Source organism: Benincasa hispida, chromosome 11 (assembly GCF_027475165.1).
Source record: "Benincasa hispida cultivar pf3 chromosome 11, pf3_genome.v1.1, whole genome shotgun sequence".
Taxonomy (NCBI): Eukaryota; Viridiplantae; Streptophyta; class Magnoliopsida; order Cucurbitales; family Cucurbitaceae; genus Benincasa; species Benincasa hispida.
In genome coordinates this window covers 19,193,609-19,221,588 of record NC_143488.1, presented here as the reverse complement: position 1 = coordinate 19,221,588, position 27,980 = coordinate 19,193,609, and the positions used below count along the sequence as shown (strand labels likewise).

The 27,980-nt window shown below is 36.6% G+C and overlaps 2 protein-coding genes across 3 annotated transcripts in view; one reads left to right on the top strand and one right to left on the bottom strand.

The window, feature by feature from the left end:
* The first annotated feature begins 9,863 nt into the window (after positions 1 to 9,863).
* Positions 9,864 to 27,980, top strand: part of LOC120090527 (polyubiquitin-like) — a 55,209-nt gene continuing 37,092 nt past the window's right edge. The window contains exons 1-2 of one of the 2 annotated variants that reach the window (XM_039048247.2): positions 9,864 to 9,969; positions 10,468 to 11,777. In XM_039048247.2, the coding sequence (XP_038904175.1) occupies positions 10,468 to 11,613 (1,146 nt within the window). In that variant the 5' untranslated portion in view covers positions 9,864 to 9,969 and the 3' untranslated portion in view covers positions 11,614 to 11,777. Of the gene's footprint in view, positions 9,970 to 10,467; positions 11,778 to 27,980 lie in introns of those variants that run through there. The other variant, XM_090306733.1, reaches the window with a different exon arrangement.
* LOC120090528 (2S seed storage albumin protein-like) lies at positions 11,964 to 13,766 on the bottom strand. Its single transcript, XM_039048248.2, has one exon. The coding sequence runs from the start codon at positions 12,681 to 12,683 to the stop codon at positions 12,072 to 12,074; it is 612 nt and encodes a 203-aa protein (XP_038904176.2). The 5' UTR covers positions 12,684 to 13,766; the 3' UTR covers positions 11,964 to 12,071.

Here is a 27,980-nt window from a genome sequence, read left to right as displayed (position 1 = left end):
ACTATGACGTATTGTTCATTAGAGGAATCAGTGGTACTTAAGAAGTTAGATGTAACTACAGCGGCAAAACGGTTAATTGGCCTAACTGTACTTACGAGCAATTTTTAAAAGGTCATCGTATTGTTGATTGGTTATATCCAATGGACACAAAAATATATCTTTAGTGGAGTGTCCGGCAGTTAACGAATGATGGATGTCGTGATTAAAGAGTTTAGTCAGTTATTCACGTATCGTTGGAGTTTCAATCTACAGGTCCATAAGGTTCCCTTGGTAGCTCAATGGATTCAAGTTGAGAATTAGCTTTTGGGTTAGTTTGAAGTGTCCAAATTAACAAAAGGGAATTTGATTATATATGATATAATTAAATTGATTAGTTTATATGTGATATAATTGATTTGATGTATTAGATACATTAATTGGAGGAATTAATATAAATATGATTTATATTAAATGCCATGAAGAAGAAAAAGAATTATGGTTTAAATATTACATATGATGTTATTAAAATTATAGGTTATAAATATAATATGATAAATGAGTTATTATATTTATTTATTTATAACAAAACAATTATGAGATAATTGTTGTTGATTATCTTTTTCTCTATTAACCAAATGAGTGGGAAGTTTTAATCAATTTTGATAACTGATGGATAAAATGAAAAACATTTTTATTTTTTTAAAATCAATAGCACATAAAGAAAAGGATATACAATAGCCTTGAGAGTGTAAACAATCAAGTATCAAGTTTGCTAGACGATAGCTCCTCACTACTCAATGATCAAGTATCCAAGTTTGTATGATAATCTTTCTCATTCTCCCACTTCCTCGATCATTTTGTTCCTCCTTCCTTCTACCAAATCCATACAGAGCCCATACCTCCAGGATTCTCATATCGAGAATACCAAGGTAGCCTCTTGGTAGTATCGAGTTTGCTTTTCGAAGGTCGAAGATCGAGTGGTATCGATTGTGTTCGAGGATATTCCAAAGGCATTGCGTTCATGCTGTTGGATCGAGGAAGTATGAGAAGAAAATTTTCTTCAAGGGTATGTTCATGTGAAACCCGGATTTCCATTTTCCCTACTTAAGCAGGTGATTAAAGGAATTAACTAAGTGGAAGTTAAATCCTATGTTAAAGAGTAGGAAAATTCTAAGTGTTTAAATAAGATTGTTTAGTAACTTTGAGATAAGCCTTAACTAGTGAAAATTTGGTTAAGTATGAATCCAAAAAGAACTATGCGTTGGAGGCTAGGGAAAAGTATTTGACAATGTGTTGGCCTTGTGCTAAGCGTTGGTGTGGTGCCATGCTTTGGCCATGAACATTTGAGTGGTTATTTGGGTGTTGAAAGAAGCTATAGTATGGCCGAGAGGAAAGGCTATGCGAGGACAAGCACGCGGCAGCCCATGTCTTGGGAGGTTAGTAGAGCATGTGGTAGCCTCATGTTGTGCGGACATAGGTGCTAGGCGTTGGAGAAGCATTCGCGGGTTAATTGTATATGCGGCGATGCTAGACGATGGTATGCGGCGATGCTACGTGATGATATGTGGCGATGCTACACGAAAGATGCGGCAATGCTACGTGATGGTATGCGGCGATGCTACACGAGGGTATGTGACGACGCTATGCAATGGTATGCGACAACACTATGCGATGATGCTATGCGGCGACCTTGCTAGGCGAGGAGACAAGCTATGGTGAATGCATGGTGAAACGTCTTGCGTTGCTAAGGCTTGTGGTACATAAGGCTTGTAAGGTTAGTTGCATTGGTTTTGAAGTAGAGACTAAGGATGTTGACAAGCAACAAGGACATACATGCATTGGTCATAAAGGATGTGTTAGTAAGAGCCTAGGCGATGGTGAGCTATACCATGAGGTGTCAAGTTGAGAACCAAGTCAACCCAAAGGTTGTTATGCGTTGGTGATGTGCTATGTGCCGAGGACATTCGAGGCATGTGGACAAGGCTTGAACAAATAGTATGCGGTGGAAGAGGGTTGGTCATAATCCTAGTTGAGCGCATAAGGCAAAGGTAAGCCATGCAGTAGAGGGCATGCGACCAAGGATGAGCCTTGCAAGTATCTAGCATATGCGACCAAGTTGCGTCAATGGGATGCACAAGGTAAGGTTGGATGAACATATATGAAGTTAGAAGGATGCATATGAGGGATGAATGCATATGAAGTTGGATGGACACATTCAAGGTCGTCATCCGGACATGTGGCTTGTTGGAATGAAATTTTAGGCCTTAAGCAAATAAGGTGGATGCACAAGGAGGCATGCAAATGTGCAGGCTATGCGTTGGTAAAAGGGGAAGAGGACACCTTGGGTTGTGATGACGTAAGATTGCATTAATAGTATAAGGAAAGGACACTTGGACATGCGGACATGCGGCCGAGTAGGAGGTGTTAGCCTTGGAGAGATTTTGGACACCTATAAATAGGGCCAAGGACTTCTCTTCATATTATAACTTGAGTTCTCTTCAAAAGGACATTAGGAAGATTATATGAGGACTAATTGGGAAGAGACAATGCGTTGATGAAAGAACGCATGCGTTGGTAGCAAGACCATGCGTCGGTCATGAAGTTCCAAGAGAAAGAGATGCTGTGGACAGGAAGGTTTGGAAGTAGCATCAACTTGGGACGAAGAGTTCTCCCAGAATACTTGTACATTTAGAGTGATTTCAAAGCCACCTGAAATCTCTGAGAGTCTAGTTTTTAGGGTAGGGCTTCCATAGAAGAAGCTCCAAGGAATTGGGCTAGAGAATGAGGAAACAATAGAAGGGTCGAACTGTCGGGTAAGCTTGGGCCAGCCTTGATTTTTTGATGATTTCGGCCAAATCACGAGGAGTACTAAGCTAATATTTCAGGGTAATATTCTTGAAACATTTTAGAACATGTTTGCAGAAGGAAGTATCTTAAAATACGTTCTGGAACTATAAGTAATCTGAGCTTTAAATGTAATCTGGAATTTAGGGTTCAAAAGAGGAGCCCAAGAAGATCAAGGAACTTCTAAGAGAAAGATTCATATCCTTACCAAGGTGAGTGGCACTTTCCTTTACGTCTTAAGCATATCTTTTAGAGTAAATTGTATATGCTTATGTTATGAATGAGTATCTATCATGAGAATGAGATTATGTGATCGGGATGGTCAAGGGGTCAATAGACCTAGTTCTTGAGCTCGAAAGCAAAACCTCACGGGATGGTCAGGGGCCGAGAGGTCTAGTTCCTGAGCCTGTGGGAGGATCCTCGTATGGGATGGTCAGAGGGCCAACGGGCCTAGCTTCTGAGCCCATGAGCGAGGAGCTATGTGCACATAGGAGACATTGGGAACAAAAGGGAACGCAAAAGAGTAAGCATTTATGTTTTAGTAACAGTTAACTATCTACCGTGTGTGTGTAGGTAGGTAACATACTCACTTTAAGTAGTTATCATTTTAGCTATCTACCGTGCGTGTAGATAGAGTTGAGAACAGACCCATTCGAAGCTGAAGTTTGAATGTAACCTCGTATTTATGATATGCTTGTTATTTATGAGTTGAAATATACTTTAGAAATTGCTTACCACTCACTGAGTTTTGTGAAGCTCATTATTTTCTTTCATGCTTTTCTTCCCAGGTAGCGAAAGGTGAGGAGTTCCAGGGTGCTGCTAAGGTCAAGGTCTGCCACAGGCCACAGTTGCACTTCCAGAGGGTTTTAAGAGTGGTTTTTATGAACTTTTGTAGTTAAGCCTTGGAGTTGTATAAACTTTACATTGTTGTGAAATAAAATGGTCCTACTTATTTAGTTGTTGTTTATCTCCTTGACTTAAAGTTTACTGAGAGTAAATAGGTTCAGATGGATTGTAGATATCACAAAAGGGTGGTATCTACAGTCCCTCACGCCTCTCCTTGGGCTTCAGAGTGCGGGCTCGGGGCGGGGTGTGATAGTTCAATCGATCTCTTATATTGTCTTGTTGAAGCATGTTGTAATTTAGATTTGATGCATAATTGTTTTGTTAAAATGTAAATGTTCATGTTCTTTCACAATGGGATTTGGAACGATCTGCTTCCGCTCATTGGTCTCTTGTTTAAGAGTTTCTTCAATAGGATCCCTCTTGAATCAGAAATATTTTTTTTGATATATCGGGAAAATTGAAACCAAGAATGGAGATTAACTAATTATTTTATTATTTCGACAGAAGAACAGGAAAAGGCATTTTTCTAGTACCGACTACTATTTCCATCATTTTTTTATTCTCTATTTACTTATCTGATTTTGAATATCTAATCGAATTTGATTCTATTAGAATCAAAATGGATACGTTCAGTGACATTTCAATCTAGCACTAGCGAAATAATAATACTGCTCATATTTGCATTGTAAAAAATGAAAAAAAAAATAAAGAAGAGGTAAAATAGACTTCCTCGCAATATTCATCCTATAACTAGTAATCGGATACAAGTCATTCTCCAAATACGAAAAACAATATAAATAAGGAAAAAGTTTTTCATAATTTTTTTATTCTTTTTTTATGAACTTGATGTTGAGAAATCCACAGATTTAGAAATTCATTTCGAGACCATCCCTATCGGGAATAGCCCTCACGACCTAGTTTATCTTGTGCACCAGGATATAATGTCTTTAACTTTTTGGCTGCATATAAATATATAAGCGCTAAACCATTTTTCTTTGCTTTAAGGTATAACTGTAAACCTCGAACCCTAGTTTCCCTACTTAAGTAAATAATAAGTATGTTAATTAAGACTAAGTTTATGTTAAGATAAAGGTTAAAGGGAAATAGGCGAAGAATAAGTAAAGAAGCAAATGTTAAAGTATAGGAAACATGGCTCTCGGTTGAGGTTGAGTTAGCCTAGCAAGAGAGAAAATTTTGGCTAAGTGTTTCCATAGAGTTACCTTATGCGTTAGTCTTAGGTTGGGATTAGAGGTGAGATCATTATGTGTTGGTCTTTCTTTTTGAGGTTAGGCGAGTTCTTGTGGAGGCCAAGTGTGGCCGAGTATATGTGAGCTAAGCGTTGGAGTTGTGCACACCATGGTGGTTTTGATGGGTGCATGTGACCTATGCTTTGACAAGGTGTGCGGCAGCTAAGGGCTTGCAAGGTTAATGAACATGTGGGAAAGAGTGTGCTAGGCGTTGGCAAGGTGAAGAGCAAGGCTAGTAGGGTTGTCTAGGTGTTGGCGCAAGGCTAGGCGATGATCTTAGCGCATGCATTCAAGGGTGAGTGATAGTCGTGAGCTTGTGCATTGAGGGTAATGCATTGACAAGAAGCCTTGGAGGTTAGCATGCTTGTTCGACATGCAGCAAGGTAAAGCCTTGAGTGTTGGCATGATAAGGCGTTGGCTTAGGTGCTAGCTAGGTGTTGGGCGATGACCAAAGGCTTGATTTACGCTGATGAGGGGTTGCATTGGTCATCCCTTACGAGGTTAAAAGCTAGATGGTGTGATGGTTTTGAAGGCCAAAAGGCCAAGGCATCAGCCCTAAGCAAAGGGTTGAATGAGGCATGAGATGGCACAGGCGTTGGTCCTAGGGCATGCATTAATGAGGATGGCATGCGTGTGGGCTATTGTGCATTGAAGCTAGCTGAAGTCAAAACTTGTGTTGGTGATTTAGAGGAAGCTTTCAGCTCAATCACCAAAGTTAATAGGCTAGTTGTCGTGGTTAGGTTTAATGAAACCACTTAGAACTTGATGTGATAGCTTATTAAGGATGCATGGTTGGCAAATTCAAGTATAAAAGAGAAGGCTGAATTCAAAAGTCTGTTTTGAGCAAACCACTCGAGCAATTAAATTTATTCCAAGGTAATCTGAAAGTTGAAGGAGTCTAATTGATGGTGTGAGGCTGCCGGAAGAAGAATCCAACGGGAACAAGCTGAGAATTTGAAGAGAGTGCAAGAAGGTCAAGCTCTCGAGTAATCTAGGGCCAATGATGAAGATTTGAGATTTTTCGGCCAAACCACAAAAAAATTTGAACTTAAACTCTTAAGTAAGCTTGATAAGATAATTTTGAGCAAGTTTATAAAAGAAAATTTCTTGAGAAAGGTCTAGAAATGGAGTTATTTAAATTATAAGTTCAATCTTGAAATTTTTGAACAAGTAGGCAGCTGCTTGAGCTGAACAAGTTAGCAGCTCAAGGTTAGACACATGCGTTCATGTAGAAGTAAGCCTCAGCCTGTGTTGGGGCTGTGTAGGAAATCATAGGTGACTTAAACACCAAGGGAAGGTGTATATGTTGATGTGCATCAAGTTGGGTGATTGGCGCAAGGGCTAGCCTATGTGTTGGGCCATGCGATAGGGTGGTGGGCATTTGCTGAAGACTTGAATGCATAGGAGCAGTTCGTGCATTCAAGTGTGCCTGAAAGAACGCCTAGGCTATATGTTTGAAGCATGGTATGTGGTGGTGATGTATGAGACTGTCGCTTAGCCAAGCCTGACTTCTAAACATTATTCTAAATGTTCAATGCCTAGGAGGGTTGGCGTTGGAAGGTAAGGTCATTATGCGAGGAAGATTATGAGTTTTAAATATGAAATTAGTTTCAAAAGGGATACCATAGCATATAGTTAAAATATATTGTTATGTTCAGAGGGTTGACATCAATAGGAGAAGCTTATCAACCTTATGAGGATTGACCAAGGTTGTGAGTGACTATAAATGTTTTATAAATGTTTTGAATGTTTTAGTTAAAGTTTATTCTCATGCTAGCTTATTCTAAAATAAGTTTTCCAAGAAACCAAGTTTAGAAAGGATGTCAATGCATGCTAGTTTTAAAAAGAGAATTTCTAACATATGTTTAAGTAATGATGTACTAGGTGTTATGAGACATGCGTTAGTTGTTATGTGCTATGATACATGACTTCAGTAAGCTTGTTAATGGAATTATTTACATAAAAGTTATGAAGAGATTGACACATGCTAGGTTATAAAGATATAAAGTATGAATTCATTTAATGAGCTTTTATTATTTATGAGCATTCGTTAGGAACAAAGTTCTCATGAATACTATATCTATAACACCATGTTTTCAGTAATCCTTTCTATGAAAGTACTTTCTTATAATGTATGAGCAGCTCAATACTGAAGTACTAGGAGGTATCTGAGCTTAGTTTTAGTTATGATCCTTGATATCAGGATCCCGATTAGTTATACATGCACGTATGTCAAGTATAAAGGTTTAGGATAGAGGGTTGAGCAAAAGAGTCTCTCCCTCAAAAGAAGATCAACATGGAAGGCTTAGCAAAAAGGTCTCTCGTTCACATAAAGATCATGATAAGGTGATGGCAAAAAGGTCCACACCTTAGCCTAAGTTATATTGAAAGTTGGACAAAAGGGTTTCTTTTCTCAACCTAGTATCAGTTCAGTTATGTTTTCAAATATCATATGTTTTAAAAGGCCAGGTTTACGGTTGGGAATCAAACAAAAGGGTTCTTTCTCAACTGAGGATCAGACCAACTATGTTCTAGAAATATTATGTTTTTAAGTTATGCACGAATGTTTGCTTGGCAAGTTTTTAGTTTTAGTTTTCAATTAAAGTCACTTATTAGGCTAGTAGCTCACTCGTTTTTAAATATTTTCCCTTCCAAGTAGTGGTCATCTCCTAGAAGTTAACTGTACTGCTATTCTGCCAGTTAAAGATTAGTTGAAGGAAACTTAGGTGGCTACTTTGTAAATGTTTGTACACATGTGTTGCATATTAGGGACTAGTTTTGAGTATGTGGGACCCACTAAACCTTGCTTCTGTATGTATATATTATAAGTTGTATGAATGGTACCCAAAGGTTGTCTTAATGTTAGAAGTTCTGTAGGTTCTTGATTGTTAATTATAATGCTTAGGGTTCCTAAACAAGTCAGCTAGGCAGTAAGTGCCAACTAGAGAGTTGGCAACTGGGAGGGGATGTGACAATAACACTTTAGCTTCTTTAAGAATTCTACTAGCAAGCATAATATATTGGCTTTTCTTGACCATTTTGATTATCCTTGTTAGCACTATTCCGATAGCATTATCATTAAAAGCAAGATATAGTTAACGTTCCTTATCTGCAATTGAAGCTATCATTACTGGAGCGTTTGCTAAAGTCTCCTTGATTTTTGCAAAGGCTTGTCAATGGACCTCTTCCCATTTGTACTCTACCTTTTCTTTAGCAATTTTATAAGAGAGGGCCGATAAGGTTGCTAATCCTGGTAAGAACCTTCCCAAGTAGGAAGCTTTTCCTAAACATGCTTAAACTCTTTCACTAAGGTTGACTCTAGCAAATCGAGCACTGTTTTGTTTTAGCTTGGGCCTACATTCGTGCCTTGTCAATTCACCAAATAACCTAGAAATTTCCTTGATGTTACTTCGAGGACGCACGATACTATTACTTAAGGGATTCATCTTCAATTGAGATTTTCTTGATCTTTCAAGAACCCTTTATAGAGCGTTCGGATGTCCTTCTCCTGTCTTGGATTTGAAAAGTATATCGTCGACATACACCTCAATATTTATTATAATACATACATCATACCATGAAAGATTACAATCATAGCAGTATGGTATATATAACATTGTTGCCTCAATTTGTATATATGTGTGTATATATACATATACATATTAGGGTTGGCAAAAATCCCTGTGGATCGGGTACCCGCGGGTCCCCACCCCAAAGGGATAGGAGTCAAACCGAAATTCTAACCAAGTCCCCGTCCCCGACCTCGATAATTTTTTAATATATATATATATATTATTTGCAAATAAATGTATATAATATATAATTATATATATACCCTAAAAATATATTATTTACAAATATTTATATAATTATATATAATAAATATTTTATTTTAAAAAAAGAACAATGGGGATGGGTCCTCGCAGAGACCCGTTTCCCCCGGTGGAGAATCGGGGACGGGAATGAGGAATCCCCCCGTCCCACCCCGGCCCTGTTGCCAACCCTAGTACATATGCATATGCATATCTAGATATATGCATATACATTTATATGTATAAAATGATGGGTAAATAAGTGAAGAAAAATGTCTTCAACATAGGAGTGTCGAACACTTATGTATCAAGAAGACATCTAAAGTTTTTGAAATAATGTCTCCTATGTGAACATCTTAATATATATGATATCTTATATTTATGTAAATGCATGTTTGGAAGTGATTTTGAAATTGTTAAAATTACTTTTATCACATTTAAAATCACATCGAACATACTTTAATCATGCAAAGTCAACTCAAAATTTAATTTTAAACTTTTAAATACAATTTTATCATCAAATTTTATTTTGAATGATTAAAAACATGTTTTGAAGTGACTTTGAAAATGAAATAAAAAAGTGATTTTAACCATTTCAAAATCACTATCCAACATTCCTTAAATTAAGTTGATTAATTCAAATACTCATCCCATAAAAATTTTAAATATCTAGTTGATCAATTCAAATACTCATCCCATAAAAATTTTAAATATCTACCAAACTCATAAAGAAATCTATTCGATTTGGCCAAAAGAATAAAAAACATTAGAAAATTTATCAAATAATAAATTATGATTAGACAATTTACTCACCTAGCTGCATAAAGATACGGTGCTACCAAAATGCACATAAAGATTTGTTCATATATAAAATAGATATTTTTTCTATAAAGATTTTTTCATATATAAAATAGATATTTTTTCTATATATAAATAAGAAATTGGATGGTAAACAACGTTATGCCTTCTTTAGAAGGCTTTTCAAAAAGCGCGTATAAATGGAAAATTGACCGTTCCAACCAGATACTTCTAGAACCAATCTATGCGTGACACGCAAGTAAATAACAACAATACGTGTCAGTTTTCTATAGGATATGCTTGAGAAATGAAAGTCGGCAATTTCAGGTATAAATACATGAATTCCCAAGCCTTAGTTTTCCATAGACTCGAAAAGTTCGAAAGTTTTTCTCAACGCGACTAAATTCTAATTTCCAAATTCGCTCTTCTTCAACCGTCTTAAGGTTTTCATCTTTATCTTTCATCTGTTTTCAGATTGATTTTGATTCTTCTCTTGTTCGATTAATTGATGTTTGAGCTTTCGTGAAACCATTTCTTGTGTCCGTTAATTTAGAGCGATTCTTAATCGGGGTGTTCGTCGATGTTCTGTGGTTAGGATGAATGATCTGATAATATCAACTTGCTTTGTTTTGCTTTGATTCATTTGAACTTCTTAATTTTCTCTCTTTGTTGTGATTATCATGGTTTATATATTTTTTTCCTCAAGATTTGTAAGTTTGTGATTCCCCGTTCCGTTCTTGGTCTTTCTCATATACATGTATTCGATCTGTTTATCAGAATTATGTTTTTTCGAACGGATGTCTTCCATTACGTTATTTTCGATTTAGATGCATTGTAGGAAATACGATTTGGTATCTGAGTAATCGTTTGTTCAGACTATTCTTGATTAAATGATTTACATCCAATTGCTAATTGTTTTTGTTCAATTGGGGTTCTGACAGATGCAAATCTTTGTGAAAACTCTCACCGGCAAAACAATAACCCTTGAGGTTGAAAGTTCTGATACTATTGATAATGTGAAGGCCAAAATTCAGGATAAAGAAGGAATCCCTCCAGACCAGCAGAGGCTTATTTTCGCTGGAAAGCAGCTCGAGGATGGTCGAACCCTCGCTGATTACAACATACAGAAAGAATCAACCCTTCACTTGGTGCTCCGTTTACGTGGTGGAATGCAAATCTTCGTGAAAACCCTCACTGGTAAAACCATCACCTTAGAGGTGGAAAGCTCTGATACCATCGATAATGTGAAAGCTAAGATCCAAGATAAAGAGGGTATCCCCCCTGACCAGCAGAGGCTAATTTTCGCTGGGAAACAACTTGAAGATGGCCGCACTTTGGCAGACTACAACATTCAAAAGGAGTCAACATTGCATTTGGTGCTCCGTCTTCGTGGTGGAATGCAAATTTTTGTCAAAACGCTTACGGGGAAAACTATTACACTAGAGGTTGAAAGCTCCGACACAATCGACAATGTCAAAGCTAAGATTCAAGACAAAGAAGGCATTCCCCCGGATCAGCAAAGGTTGATCTTCGCAGGCAAACAGCTCGAAGATGGACGGACATTAGCCGATTACAACATTCAAAAGGAGTCCACTCTTCACCTTGTGCTCCGTCTTCGCGGTGGAATGCAAATTTTTGTGAAGACCTTAACGGGGAAAACAATCACTTTGGAAGTTGAGAGTTCAGATACAATCGACAACGTTAAAGCTAAGATTCAAGATAAAGAGGGGATCCCACCGGACCAACAGAGGCTAATTTTCGCTGGGAAGCAATTGGAAGATGGCAGGACTCTAGCCGACTATAACATTCAAAAGGAATCGACTCTCCATTTGGTGCTGCGTCTTCGTGGAGGGATGCAAATCTTTGTAAAGACTTTAACAGGAAAGACAATCACATTGGAGGTCGAGAGCTCAGACACTATCGACAATGTGAAGGCTAAAATCCAGGACAAGGAGGGTATTCCTCCTGACCAGCAAAGGCTGATTTTCGCTGGAAAGCAATTGGAGGATGGACGTACATTGGCCGATTACAACATTCAAAAGGAGTCCACCCTCCACCTTGTCCTTCGCCTTCGTGGTGGCCTTTGAAATTCATCCTTGCACTTCGGTATTATAAAGTTACTATACTCAGAATCTGTGTCATGTCTGCTTATGTTTTCTCTCCCTGAATCTTGCTTGTATTCTGGTCTTCGTTATGTTCTCTGTTCTTGAACCCAATTTACAAATAATAATACATACTCTATCTACTGTAATTGAATTGCTTTATTAAAGTACGCTCGATCATTTCATGAGTACGACTGAGGTTGTTATCTTGTGTTATCTTGAGCATTAGGAATCTGTCACGTCTACCCCTTTTAAGTGATGAAATCAAGTTGGGACAAAAAGCACACGACGATGTTGCAAACAGAACTTGTTATTTAGTGAGAAACAGAAATAGCGATGACATAATTCATAAGTGTTCATTTATTGAAACATGGGACAAAAAGCACACGACGATGTACTGCTTATTCTGTTATTTGTCTTGGTGGGTGGGGTAGCTTAAGCGCTTAGAAGTAGCATTGTTGTGGGCGGATTCCACACATGGATGGCAAGTTTCTAGCTCTTTGCATCATCTGCGTTCCTTGGCCTCGTGCTCTCCTCTGCTCCTCCCTAGCAATCTCCTCCAGGAGTTCGCACCTGCACTCCTCATCTACATTCCTCAGCTCGCTGCAGCACTCTTCAAAGGCTTGCCCTTCTCTCCTCCTTTGGTTGTCGATTCCACGCATCTGCAAATACCTGCTCTGCTGCGACAAGTACTGCGCGCAGCTGCCGATCTCCTCACGTGCCCTCATCTGGCGGCACCTCTCCATCCGCCCTTGGTTGTCTTCGTCCACTTCCACAGTGGTGATGGTGGTGCGGTGGGCATCCGCAACCAGCAAAGCCACCGCCAAGAAGGCAAAGATGCATGTGAGTTTCGTCATTGTGGAAAAAGGAGTGTGTTGAAGGAGTTGAGTGAAGATCAAGAGTTGGCCGGGGTGGTTGTATTTATATGAAGTGGGGGTGGGGTGCATGCAGGGAACGTGGAGAGAGGGACTCTGTGGTGGGGTTTGAAGCTTGCGAAGGTGTAGTAATGGTGGAGTTGAGAGTTTTGGTTGAGCTTCCACGTATGGGGTAGACATGCAAATGAGAAGCTGTATGTGTCATTGAACTGTATTTGAAGTGAGATTTTGGATGCAAATGGCTAAATTGATTTAATTTGGGGTGGATACGTGGTTGTCTTGGAGCTAAAATCATTTTGTAATAGCCAACGTGTGAACACAATTTTTCTTCGTTGAGAAAATGAGGCTTTTTCCTCGGGCTGACGAGAGACTACTAGTGGAAGCACACTAGAACCGAATACATGATAGCACGAACTACTTCTAAATCGAAACAACGTTATCTATATTTTTACTATTTAAAAAGGATGAGAATCTTTCATTTTTTCTTCTATCCTTTTCGTCTTATGGTTATGGTAACTTATAAAATTTAAATAATTTATTAATTAAGGGCATATTTACCGAGCCGTAATAAAAATTAGTGTAATTGGAATGAGATGTAATTGATGGATGAATAGTAGATCACAAATATAGTTGATTGTCTTACATCCCACAATTGGATTGAACAAATTTTATTCCTCAATCAGATTGCACGAAAAATTTCAAGGTGGGTTTCACAAACGTGGCCTAATTTCATAATAGTGTATATGGACTGCACTTATGGTTACATACAAGCTTGAATTTCGAGTAATAGTTAGCACCTTTAAGGGTAATAATTAAGAGTATAATAACACTTTTAAAGAATTGTGAATATAGTAAGATTTGTGAGTGATAGATTTTATCATTATAGACTCCTACTAGTGATAGATCATTGATAGACTTCGAAAGTAAAATTTAAATATTATTATATCTATAATTTTCTTTTTACATTGTATTATTATATTTATATAAATACATTGGACGTAAAAGACAGTTACAAATGTAGCAATAAGACTTATATTCTTGGAAAGCAGATGCAAATATATAAGAGTTATTTAGAGAGGCAGATCCTCTACGATGTTTAAAATATTGAATATTTACAATATATGATCTACATACAAATTTAGGACCAAAATACCCCTTTAGAGGTTAGCCTGCAGTGCATTTATGGCCATTTATTCAGAATTTTTTTCCCATATTTTATAGGGGTATTTAAGGCTTGAAAGATATTTTAATGGCAATATATTAAATTAGAGTTATCATAGTTAAAGATTCTAAATTGGTTAGCATGCCTTTATGATCCATATATTTCAACAATTATATTTTTAAGAAATATTGATATACTAATAATATACCAACGTTTATATTTAAAATGAATTTTGAGTTAATGTTGATATGATTCTAACATATCAATGTTATATTTAAAATTTTATTTAAAAGAAATGTTAATTTATTATTGATATATTAATGATATTCTTGAAATTAAATTTTTTTATGAATATTGATACAATATTGATAAACTAAGTTGTACTTTAAACGAATTTTGAATAAGTGTCCAATTGTAACTACTAATGTACTAATAATATATGTACTTGAAATTGAATTTTGAATGAGTATTGATATACTACTAATAAATACACTAGTACAATACTTAAAATGGATTTGGATCATAAGTACAAGATTGATACACTAACATTTAATGCATACTAATATACTATCGATATATTTATGTTATAAATTTGAATGAGTGTTGATAAAATACTTGTTTAGGCCCTAGACTCATGGTTTGTAAATAAATAAAATTTATTGATTATTAATAAAATAGTTATTATTTTATTTTATGTCTTAATATTGTATGACTCAATACAATAAACAAAATCCAAGGATATTTACATGAAACTTGAACAATATGTACATTGATGGTTTGGAAGACCTAGCGAAAATGTGATATGTATCTTGTCTCCTAATTTAATTTTACAGAACAACAATAATAAGAGAAAATGGAAACTTATGTGCAATAAACATTCAATCCAACAACATGCTTTTACATAGTACAAAAAGAGAAACAAATGGAGAGTCTTATACTTACCCTTGAAGACTCAAAATCTTCACGATTCCTCCCATACGCACTGCACGAACACAAAGAATTGTACTCTTCCTTGAAGACCACGTACTATGCAACAGGACCAACCAACGGGTGACCTCTATATTCTTGGAGGATGAGAATCAGCGAGAGGGGTGGGCTTCGCTTTTAATTTAGAAGAGAGAGATTTTTAGTTTCTTGAGAGGGGAGTTTGCAGAGAGTTCTTTATGTGTAAACAAAACATGAGGATGTGAAGAAGAAAATGAATCAATAAAATTTCTCTACCCCTAACATGTTTAAACGAGAGAAGTGGGTTGAGGGAATTAAGATAGCTCCCTCCCAATTATTTAATATTGAATTTAAAAATGAATTTATATAATATAAATATATATATTAACTACTTTAATATATATAATAAACCTTATGTTATATCAAATATACACATAACCTATAGTTTATACTATATCACATATAATATAACCTATAGATTATTATTCTCTCATTTAACCTATAGTGTTTGATATGAATCAAATTCATATTAAATTTAACCTATAATATTTATATGAATCACATTTATATAATTTAATATTAGAACCATATTCAAATAATTATTTCCTCTCAAATAAAACTTTATATTATAATGTATCAAATACATTATACTAATTATATCACATATAATTAATTTTCTCAATTAATTAGAACTATTCAAATTAATCGAAAATTAATTCGATTCTCATTAATCCCAGTTAAGCTACCGAGGGGACTTTATGAACCTATAGATTGAAGCTCCAATGGTACTTGGTTAATTAATTAAACTCTTTAATTAAATTAACCAACTTTCATTAACTGTCGGTCACTCGACTAAAGACTGACAGCTATACTCTTTGCACTACAGATATATTTCTATGTGCATTGAATATAACCAATCAACGATGCGATGACCCTTCACAAATTGCTCTTAAATACAACTGGGCCAAAATTACTGTTTTTCCCATAGAGTTACATCTAACTCTTCAAGTACAACTGACCCCTCTAATGAATAATAAGTCACAGTTCAACTATGACCAAACCTCTCTCAGGCTAGGAAAGGGTGTGACACCACATTGTTCAAGCCCCAGAATCAACCTTTAAGGGAGAAATTTCTCTACTTACTCTAACTATAGAGAATGAGTGAATTCCTTCTTATGTAGCTACATTCCCAGCTCCCCAATTAAATGAATTCCCAAAATGGTAGTCATATTGAATCGACGAACTGATCACTCTCACCCATACAAATCAAATGACCGCTTTCATAGACAGGAGTTCACAACTCACTCAGGATTTAGGTTAAGTCAGCTATGGTCATACTGGTGAAATGTAAGTCTCTTCTATCAACAGTGTTATATTGTGAAATGTAAGTAGATGAGTAGTTCCTTTAAGTGTTGACTTCGAGACTTGAACAATGGGAGACTTGATCTATGGTTGGATCATAAAAAAATTGTTCATTAGAGGTGAAGCAATCGAATTCCTCAGCGTAAACTCGTGAATGATTTTCAAATTTGTTTTGAAATTGTGGAAAAATAGAGAAACATATAAGAATTGAAGATAAACATAAATACGAATAAACATACTCTTACCAGGAAAGAAAAGACTAACCTTTGAAGACCTTCTTCAGCGCTTTCCTCTCCATGTCACGAACGTTTCGTACCACGAAAAATTCCCTCAAATCCAACTTATAGAAACACCACCATCGAGTCTTCCTTGCTATTCTCCAAAACAAGAATCGAATAGTTGTGGGATTTTCGATTTTTATAAAGGAAGACTATTTGAGAGAATGAGAGAATTCTATACTTTAGAAAGGAAATTGATAGAGAAAAATTCTTTGTAGAAGAACTCACCTATCCTGTCATTCAACTAAAGGGATGAAAATCCTAAGGCACAGCGGAAGTCAAAAAACATAACCATTTCGATTTTTTTTTTCACGAATTGGCATTTAAAATAAAATTAAAAAAAATTACATTGGAATAAAAAGTAATAATGATTAAGCATGCTATTACCAAAAAGACTAATTATACCGGGGAAGAAACCTTACTTTGCAAACTTCTTCCCCTGACAAACATTTTGAGAATTCTATAGAATTTCTCTATTGAATTGGGATTGGGCACCACCACTAGGAAATCTCTTTATTCTTGCAAGAAATTGAGACTATGAAGAATTGTGAGATTCTATTTTGGGATCACAAAACGATTTTTTCTTTCTTTTCTCAGGAAGAAGAAAACACACACAAAGAGCTTAGAGTTTTTTTTTTTTTTTTTTTTTTTTTTGCTCCCTCTGCAAAACAAAACTCTTTCGTTGGAGAGAAGGATGGTGAAAGAGGGAGAGAAAAACGTAGGATTGATCCACGTTTTCTCGTAACTTCCCTAAAATAGGAAGTTAATTTGTTTAATTTAAATTAAATAAAATTTAACTAAATTTAATTAAATTTATCAATTAAATCTTATTTAATTAAATGATCATTTAAATAATATTTAAATAATTTCCTCTCACATAATCTATAGTTTTAATGTGCATTTAATGTACATTAATTTTAAACATATAGTTTTGATTTAATCAATTTAATTAAATTCAAAATTAAATCAAATCAAATCAAATTAAATAATTAATTAATTCTTCAATTAATTAATCATCTAATTAAATATCACATATTTAATTTAATTTCCCATTTGAATCATATTCAAAAACATTTATCTCATTTAACCTATAGTTTTAATGTACACCCAATGCATATTATTTTAACCTATAATTCTCAATATGAATCTTATTCATATTAGATTAATTTTTTTTTTTTTTTTAGAATAGGTGATATTATTATACAATAACAAGGGGATCCCACAGCCCGAGATCAAGGCATCAAAACAACAAAGCACAAGCAAAGATAGGACAACAAAACCAAAACAAAGCCAACAAAATAAGACTAGAACAAAACGAAAACATAAACGCAAAAACCCCAAAACAACCAGGGAGAAAGCCAAAGAAAAGAAACCAAAACCCCACAACTAGGGACGACAACAGAACAAAGAGCAACGACAAGTTTAAAAAAAAGAAACAACCGTAAACACACTAGATAAGACCATAAGGTGAAACAGAGTAGACACCGACCTCGATCGACCTCTAGATGAAGTAAATGGAAGTACATCAGAATACACTGAACAACTTACAACACACCCCGTTACCCGATCCCACTCGGCACAACCAACTCAACTCGACATCCCAACTCGCCACTCGATGCGACGAACTCAACTGATGCAACACACTAAACCACACCTCTTTCCCAAAACCACACTAAAAAAATAAATGATCCCGCGACTCCACACCTCCCCCACACAGAAGACACCCTCCTCTGACAACATACACCAACTCCTCAACCAATCCCGCGTACCCAACCTGTCCCTCACAGCTAACCACGCAAAGAAGGAGTGACGCAAAATACCACCCCCCGCCCACAAAATACCAGCCCAAGACACCCTAGGACGATGATGACGCATACTCTCCCACACACTATCGATAGAAAATCGACTACTAGCACTCGATACCCAAACCCAATAATCCTGCCCCTCACCTTAGGCCCCACTATCTGAAAAAAAAACCCAGATCTCAAGCAACTCCCAAGACACTGTAGGCCACCTCAAACCTCCTTCACCATCCATGAACTCCGACAACTACGCCTCCAAACTACTCCCTGCATCATAAACTACCGTAGACCCATATGAATCTAAAATCGCACCCTCCAACAGTCAAGGATCCCACAAAACAAAACAATACCGTACATCACCGACCATCAAACGAACCAAATGTTTGAATTTATCTCTACTATGCAAGATAGCCCTCAAGCACCAAGACCTCTCAACCTCACTTCGAACAACCCACAAAGACTGCCCACGCGAAATATACGCTTCCACCCACACCACCCATAATGATCTCGATTTAATTAAGAGAAGCCAGAGCAGCTTTATAATAGCAGCCTGGTTTCATGAGGCCACATGTTTTACACCCAACCTCCCCTCTCCCAACGACAAGCACACCTCATCCCACACCACTCGTGTACTACACCGACTCATTGCACTACCCTTCCATAAATAACTACGTAACAAACGATCAACCTCATGAGTTACATACTCAGGCAATACGAAGATGTTATACCAAAACACCTGAAAGGACTATAAAACAGACCTAATAAGCTACAACCTCCCAACAAAGGAAAGGGACTGCACTGCCCAGCTTCTGATACGAGTTGTAATCCTCTGTATCAAAGGTGCACAATCCACAGCCCTCAATCGACCAACCAATAAAGGTAATCCCAGATACCTAACAGGTAGCGAACCAAGAGAGAATCCCATAAACGCGGCTAGTTCCCTTGCCTCACCAAACTCCACACCCGTAACAAACATAGAACTCTTCCCAATATTTGCAATTAACCCAGAAGCCCTGCAAAACCCACCAGGACCTGCCTCACATACTCCAAAGAATCTCTCTCAGCTGCACATAAAATCATCAAATCGTCTACAAAAATCAAATGAGTCAGACCCACACGCTCACACCAATCATGGAACCTAAACAACAAGCAGGTTTATTCAACAACCTGGACAAGACCTCCACCACCATCACAAACAAAAATGGAGACAATGGATCCCCCTGCCTCAACCCCTTCCTACCAAGAAAAAACCCCTAAAGGGAACCATTAATCATCATAGAGAACGTAGGTGAAGTAACACAAGCCCTCGCCAAACTAAAAAATTGAAGAGGCGTACCTATAGCCAACAATACACTAAACAGAAAATCCTAATTGATCGAATCGTACACCTTTTGAAGGTCTACCTTTAACATACATCGCAACTTTCCTCTGTCCTCCTTATAGCCCCCACAAGCTCCTGACACAATAAAATGTTATCGAAAATTGACCTACCAGGAACAAACGTAGACTGGTTACCACTGATGAAAGAAGGCAACCACAACGGTAATCTCTCAGCTAAGATCCTCGAGATACATTTATACACAACATTGCAATAAGAAATAGGATGAAACTCCTCCATACATTTAGCTCCCCACCTTTTTGGGATAAGAGTAATAGCAGTAGAATTAACTCCACCAGGCAGGTAACAGGACTAAAAAAAGTTTAGCACAACATCACAAAAATCATCCCCAACCATACTCCAAGCAGCTCAGTAAAAATATACTGAAAACCCATCAAGCCCAGGAGCCTTCCCAGACTTCATCGAGAATAAAGCCTTCTGAATCTCATCCCGACTTACTGGGCGACCAAGCGCATCCATCCCCTTCTTGGACTAGCTGAACTGCACAATATCCCTAATTCGGGCAGTAAGAATCCTATACCCCATAGACTGAGACCCCAAACTACCCTGAAAGAACTCAACTGCGACCTTCGCCACCCTGTCATGCACCGTCTGGTGAGTCTCCCTAGCATCCACAATGGTAAATAAACCATTGCAATTGCGTCGAGAGCGAACACGACGATGAAAAAAAGTCGTGTTCATATCACCTAACTCCAGCCACCTCACCCTGGCCTTCTGTCGGAGCGACGCCTCCTCCAATCTAGCCACTAACTAGAACATCTCAGTGGCCCAAGCCATCTCCGCACACAAACTCTGAATAAGGATGCCTCTCCACTTCAGCCTGAGCAGCCTCCATAACCTACCTAGCCACCCGCACCTCATCAGCTAACACAGAGATATGCCTACCAAACGATGCACACCTTCAAATTTCGCACAAAGCTAACCATAGGAGACACATCCTCAGATCTTCTTCACACTAACCTGATAGTATCAATAAAACCATTAGCCTCAACCCAATGAGAAAAATAATGAAACGTGGGAGGTGGCCTACTCCTCGTTTTCCCTATAGAAACTAGAAGAGGGTTATGATAAAACAATCCCCCACTGACCAACCCTAACCTCCGAATACGAAAAAGCTACCTTCCACGCCTCATTAGACAAGCATCGATCCAACAGGTGCAAGATACCATTCCCTTGAAGTTTACTAGTCCAAGTAAACAAGTTACCTGTCACACCCAACTCAACCAAATCTGCTTCCAATAATGCCTCATCAAACTCCTCCATCTCCCTCAAGCTAGGGCAACCACCAAAATCCTCCGAGCTACTACGAATAGCATTAAAATCCCCCAAAACAACTCCATGAAGCTTCCACGAGGCACACACATCAATCAACTGAGACCACAAGTTCCTGCTCTCGCTCACATGATTAGAGGCATAAACAACACTAATATGTATCCTAGCACTAGATATAATATCAACTAAGGTTCCAGAAATGAACTGATCCCCATTGACATCTATAAAGATATCATAGACATTCTTCCGCCACATCACTCAGATCCTCCTAACTCCCCGCACACTACAGCTATACACAAAACTTCAAGCATCACCAAACCTACCCACCACCATACCTAAGTTCTCACGACGAATCCTCGTCTCAAGTAAACAGTAGAAAGTAACAGAGGAGGGAGCCAAAAAGTCTCCCACCACCCTACACTTGACAAGGTCATTCAACCCCCTAACATTCCAGGAACACCAAATCATGAACTTTGCAAGAAATCATACCTACCACCTCCCACTAGGCCTTTGCCCGAACTCCCGAACATCCTATCCATAACAGACAACTGATCAGGATCTGTCTGCACTAATGCCAATGCCAATGAGTCTCCCCCCTCATCACACAAAACGTCAAACTGATTACCTTCATTAATATGCTTTACAAACCTTAAAACTCCAGGGGACCCATAAACTACTCTGCTCTTCAAGGACGCCGAACTCGGTGACCCATTGCCACCTCTATGCCCTACACTTCCTCTATCATGCCTACGACGACTAACCATAGTAAACTCGTCATCACTTCCTGCACCCCTATTCCCACCCACTGGGCTAACTCCCCTCCCACTAATACCCAAATCTTGCCCCTTTCACACTCTCAAGTCCCCCATTCTTCCCCAAACACCCTTTATTAACCTCCATAATACACAACTCCTGACCCTTTGCCATACATTGTTTCTCACACATAGCCCCAATATGCCTAAAGGAACCACAACAAGCACACCTACGACGTTTCCACTCATACACTACTGGAATAATAAACTCCTGACCTTGCATTCTAATAGTGACTAAAGGGGGTAATAACGAATCACCATCCACCTAAACATAAACCCTCGCATATGATAACTGTCGCCGCTCTCTTGTTGTAACATCAAAAGAGACAGGCTTACCCACGACATTAACTAACATTGCTAAACCCCTACCTATCCACAACTCTAGAGGAACACGCTCCAGTTTAATCAGAATAGGAATAAAATAAAAAATAAAGGTTTTAGGAATAATTCCTGGAGACCACTGTCGTAATAATATGGGCTTGTCACCCAAGTTCCATGGACCATTTTCCAGCACCCAATCCCGCGACTCTGCCTTCTGAAATTTAAAGATAATCAAATCGTTCTCCAATAAGGTAATAGTTAGCATCTCTACACCTCCCCAAATTCTCTGAATAAATTGAAAAATAACAGAATACGAGAGTTTGGCATCCACAAACTGACCTACCAAAGATTTCTCCCAGAAATAAACACCTACATCAATAATCTCCTCATAAAGTTCAACAATAACTTTATCATTTCAACCAATGGGGGAATAGACTCTAAATTTTCCCTCAAATTAGTCCCAAAAAAGGCCGCCCACGAATTTCCCCCTTTGGACCAAACCCCCTAGCTAAACAAGTTTTGAGAATCGGCTCCTCCCACTCACAAAAATCCCGCGCGTCCACCGAATGACCCTCATTTCCAATAAGCCCAACCCGTGAAACCTCCTCATGGCCTGACTTCTGCCCTCTCGAGCCTCCCAACTCTAGCCTAAACCACGCGGTCCACCCACCAAAGCCCCCATGCCTTTTGACCCTTTCCCCAGCTCCCCCTACACCAGTCCACTCCCTTCACTCAACCTCAGCCCACTCCCAACAGGCTCGCTCACCCCAGTTGCCTCAAGGCCTAACCCAACACCTCTCACAAGTCGGTTTTCTTTCGAACCACCAAGATGCTCAAGGCTCTCATACACACACTTCACATCCTAGGCCCCAACTCAACTTGAGCTCAAACTCCCCTGCCCATCAACTAATGCAAAACCTAGCCTACCCGGTTCGTCCCTCATAACTCGGTTTTCTTCCGATTCTAGGTTAGACAACAGAGGCTTCTTCAACTCTTCGACCGCTGCCGTAACTCTTTTCAAATATTTCATTCTCTCATTTATTAATGTTGAATCATATCCAAAATTAATAATAAAGTCTAAAAATAAACTTTATATTAAAATGTATCAACATAAATTAAAAAAATTTCAATTCTGAATTTGAACATTTCAAATTCAATTTAATGGCAAATTACCTTAATACCCTTTACAAGCTAGGAAAGGGACCTAATGGACCTGCAGATCAGAAGCTCCAACAATGTGAGATTAATTGTCTAAACTCATTAACCAAATTAATCAATATTTGTTAACTGTAGGTACACTCCATTAAAGACTGACAGTTGCACTATCCTCACTACAGATATGTTTCTATGTCCACGAATATAGATCAATAACATCAAGTTAGTCCTTCAAGAGTGTTCATAACACTACCTGGGTCAAAACACTGTTTTAACCCTGGGTTACCTCTACATCCTTAAGTTCTAGTGCTTCTCTAATAAACAACTTGTTTATGGTCCAACTATTAAATAGAAACCTCTCTTAGGCTAGTGAGAGAGTAGGGCCCTTTGTTCAAGTCCGATGACATCACTTAAGAGAACACACATTTACTTACCCCGAAGTCTGGAAGGACTGAAATCCATCTTGTATGATTATATTCCCAACTACCCATTTGGTCTTATCCCCAGAATGACCATTCTCATCCATACAAATCTAAGGACAATCCCTCGTGAACAAGAGTTCATAATATACTTAGGAGTAAAACTAAGTTGTCTTGGTCATCCTATTGAAATAGAAACCTAACTAGTCAACGGAGTTACATCTAGTGGTTACTATTTTGCAATCCGGTCATGTGCAAACTCATTGCATAGGAAACCTCCGCTCACGTGTCTCTTACATGAACGCATTGAATTACTGCGTTTGTATCAAATACAAAGTGGGTTGTATCCATAGTGTTACCGAAATAAGGCACCCAACTTTATTCCTATACTATAGACCCTTTAGGTTGTATCTTGAACATTGACCCCTATATCTACATACAGTTCAAGACTCATAAGACAGTCTAGGATGTTAGTTTATTAGATTTTAGTGTTAAGACAAAATTAAATAAAACATCAATAACACTTATTGGTAAAAATATTAATAACTATTTATTAAAGATGGTCATTTAATTACATTTATTATTTACAAATCCAATATCAACATCACATAACTCTTTTGTAAATAACTCATGTGAGGGCAGATAACTCCTCTTAACTTCTCATTAATTCCCTTTGTAACTGATGGGGGGTTAACATTAATATCTAATTTCAAATTAAATTAAATCCCATTTAACATAATTAAATTAATATACATAAAATTCATATATTTAATTAATGTCACATCTGAATCATATTCAAATGTATTTCTTCTCATATACTATAGTTTTAATATGAATCTAATTCACAATAAACTTAACCTGTAGTTTTGATATGAATCTTATTCATATTAACTAAACACATAGATTTAATATGAATCTCATTCATAATGAATAATATTTGAATCTTATTCAAATACTTATTTCTCTTGTATATAGTATTAAAATTTATAATTAACTATATATTATATTAAATGTATCATACAATTAATTCCCTTATTTAATTTGAACAATTCAAATTAATCCAAAATTAATTGATTCTTATTTTTATCGTTTGTGAGTTAGCAAGGAAACCTAATGGACCTAAAAATTAGAAGTTTCAATGGTACGAGATTAATTAATTAAACTTTTTAATTAAATTAATCAACATTCATTAACTACAAGTCATTCCACTAAAGACTCACAGTTGCACTCTTCGGACTGTAGATATATTTCTGTGTCCGTGGATATAACCAATCAACAGTAAATCGACCATTCACAAATTGCTCGTAACTACAATTGGTTCAAATTACCGTTTTACCCTTGTAGTTACATATAACTCCTTAAGTACCAATGATCTCTCTAATGAACAAACAGTTCATAGTTCAACTATAAACTAATCCCTCTTGGGCCAGTGAGAGGGTGAGACCTCATTGTTCAAGACCCGAAATCAGCTATTAAAAGAACAATTCATCTACTTACTCTAAAAACGGGAAAGAGTGAATTTCTTCTTGTATAGCTTGAAGGGATTTTGAATACCCACAGCGGAAGCAATTGAACGTATTTGTCTTCAATTTTGTTCTACAGAACAATAAAAATTCAGAGACAACGAAAACCTCGATAAACATATCTACTAAACATGCATACTCCTGTAAAATACAGAGAATAAATAAGAGATAGGATATCACATACCGTTGAAGAATACCATCTTCTTGCTTCCTCTCTACAGCACAAATACGAACTTGTTCTCTCGATCTCCCAAATCTGCAACCACAAACTCAACGTACAGAAGAGGACACCACATGAGGTATTCCTCATTATTTTTAAAGACGATAATAATAGAGAGTTGTGGACTTCTAATGATCAATTTTGATGAAAAGGGAGATGATGAGAGCTTTAGAGAATTTTTTTAAGAAGATCACACAATGTAGTAACCTAGAGAGATCTACGGAAGAAATGAAGATGATACGTGAAACCCTTTCACGTTCAACCAACCACCTTCACCAAAATTAACTCCCCAGTTTTATTTTAGTCAATTTTGAGAGAATAACTCCCAAATGGAGTGATTAATTTAAATTCAAATTAAAAAAAATTGAATTTAATATATATTAACCATTTTAATATATATTTAAACTATATGTTATATTACATATAATATAACCTATAGTGTGTTATTCTCTCAAATAACTTATAATATTAATATGAATCATATTCATATTAATTTTAGCATTTAGTTTTTATATGAATCACATTCATATAATTAATATTTGAATCACATTCAAATAATTATTTCTCTCATAAAACTATATAAATTTAATATGAATCTTATTCATATTAGTTTTAGCATATAGTTTCTATATGAGTCATATTTACATAATTAATATTCGAATCATGTTCAAATATTCATTTCTCTCATAAAACTATATAAATTTAATATTAATCATATTTCACTTAATCTTAACATATAGTTTTTATATGAATCATATTCCTATAATAAATACTTGAATCATATTGAAATACTTATCTCTCTCATTAAACTACATAATGTAACAAAATATCTTCCACCTACGGGTTGATTTCAAACATGGAATAGTTTCAATTTCTTTTTCGTAGATGCTAGCTGACTTCGACTGATTGATGATTTGTCCTGATGCCCGCTCATAAGCATTGTGAATCTCTTTTATTGCTTGTTATCGTTCTCCGAAGGCCTGCAAAACATTAAGCTATCAACAACAAAATAATAATAATAATAATAATAATAATAAGTGGGAGATGGAGGGTCAAAACTTGATGATCTTCATCCCTTGAAACTTTTTCAATGATTCCTGCTTGAAAAGCATTGCCAAGAGACCTTTAACACAATGAAGGAACAAATATGGAGATAGAGGAACCCCTGTCAAAGGCCTCTTTCAGAATAGAAAACCGTAGTGGGAGACCCATTAATAAGCATCGAAAAACTCACAGATTTCACACAGGCCATACCCTAATGATCCAACCCTGCGAGAATCCTAGCTTAGCCATAAGCTTCTAAAGAAAATACCACTCAACCCTATTGTGGGCTTTACTCGGGTCAAGTTTCAGTGCCAAGGCTCTCGATTTTCCATGCCTTTCAGAGTTGAGGGTATGAAAGCACTCAAATCCCATAAGCACATTATCGGAGATCAATCTGCCTGAAATGAGTGCAAATTGGTTTCGAGAAATAATATCATCAATAAATTTCTTCATCCAATTGGACAAAGACTTGGAGATCAACTTATAGACAACATTACATAGGCTTATGGGTTCAAAACTAGGCTATAGTTTCAATTTAATCTTTAAATTTTGAATTCATTTAATTTTTTTAAGACAACGATTAAAGAATTTTGTTGATAAATTTATGGTGGTAGAAGTTTGTGCATGTGCCTTGTTGTCGCTTAATTAGCAACTTGATAGTTTAAACACATAGGAGAAGTAAATTTGGGAGTTGAGATTGGCAAAATTTAGAGGTGAGAGAAGGAAAAAGACTTTACAAAAATTGTTTATTAATGCATCATTTTATTAATTACTATTATTTTTTTCCATGTATGTGTTAACATAATTAGTACCTAGATCAAACTATGAATTCTCATGCATAATTATCCTAAAGTTGTTTTGAACCTAACTTCAAGATTTGAAGGGTTAGAATTAAAAGTTTTAAAGTTAAAGTTAGGGGTACTTTCTATAATTTATGCTATATTTTTATTTTTAAATTTTAGTCTATAAAATATATTAATAGTCCTAGAGTTGATAGATTTCTACTTGGTTCACAAGTTAAAAAATTTTCAGCTTTGAATCCTTGGTTGACCTTAGATAGATAATTTAACAATTAAGATCTCGTTTAACTCGATTACGTTTTATTGGTTTTTCAAAATTAATCTCATAAATACTAATTTTATTTATTAATTTGTGTTATGTTATCTAATTTCAAGAATATTGTATATGTTATTAATCTCCCACTAAAGTGTTCTATTTATTTTGGGTAAATATTTACTTAGGTATATTCCGACTAATAAAACAACCTAAGTCTAGGTGATTTTCCAAGTATAATATTTATATTTTGATTTAACTTATAATGTCTAGGTGATAAACCATAAAACCTCACATTACTCATGCATGTCCATAAAACCGAGTTAACAACGCTCAGCTATTCTGCTATAATTCCCAGGTAGCAGGTGTTCCGTAAACCGTCAACTTAAATACCTCCAACTTAGATAGGATTATAGACCAGTTGAGTTTGTAACCAGAATTTTACAAGATAACAACCTATTTTAACTATTAAAACAAGTTGTTATTTGTTAATCCTAGGTGAGCATGCATCTTATCTTTGTTATAGATTTTATGAAGAAACTCTAATTCAAGAGTACCTATGAGCGGAAGTGAATCTTTCCAATTCATTGTGACAGAATTTCTACATATACATTCAAACATACTAAAATGCATTCATAATGCTAATGAGATCGAAAGATCATATCAGTTGAAGGCTTCTCCTTCAAAGCAAATCTCGCTTTTTCTGAGAC

Coding starts and splice junctions, on each gene's coding strand:
- LOC120090528 (XM_039048248.2), bottom strand. CDS start 12,683: ATGTCTACCCCATACGTGGAAGCTCAACCAAAACTCTCAACTCCACCA.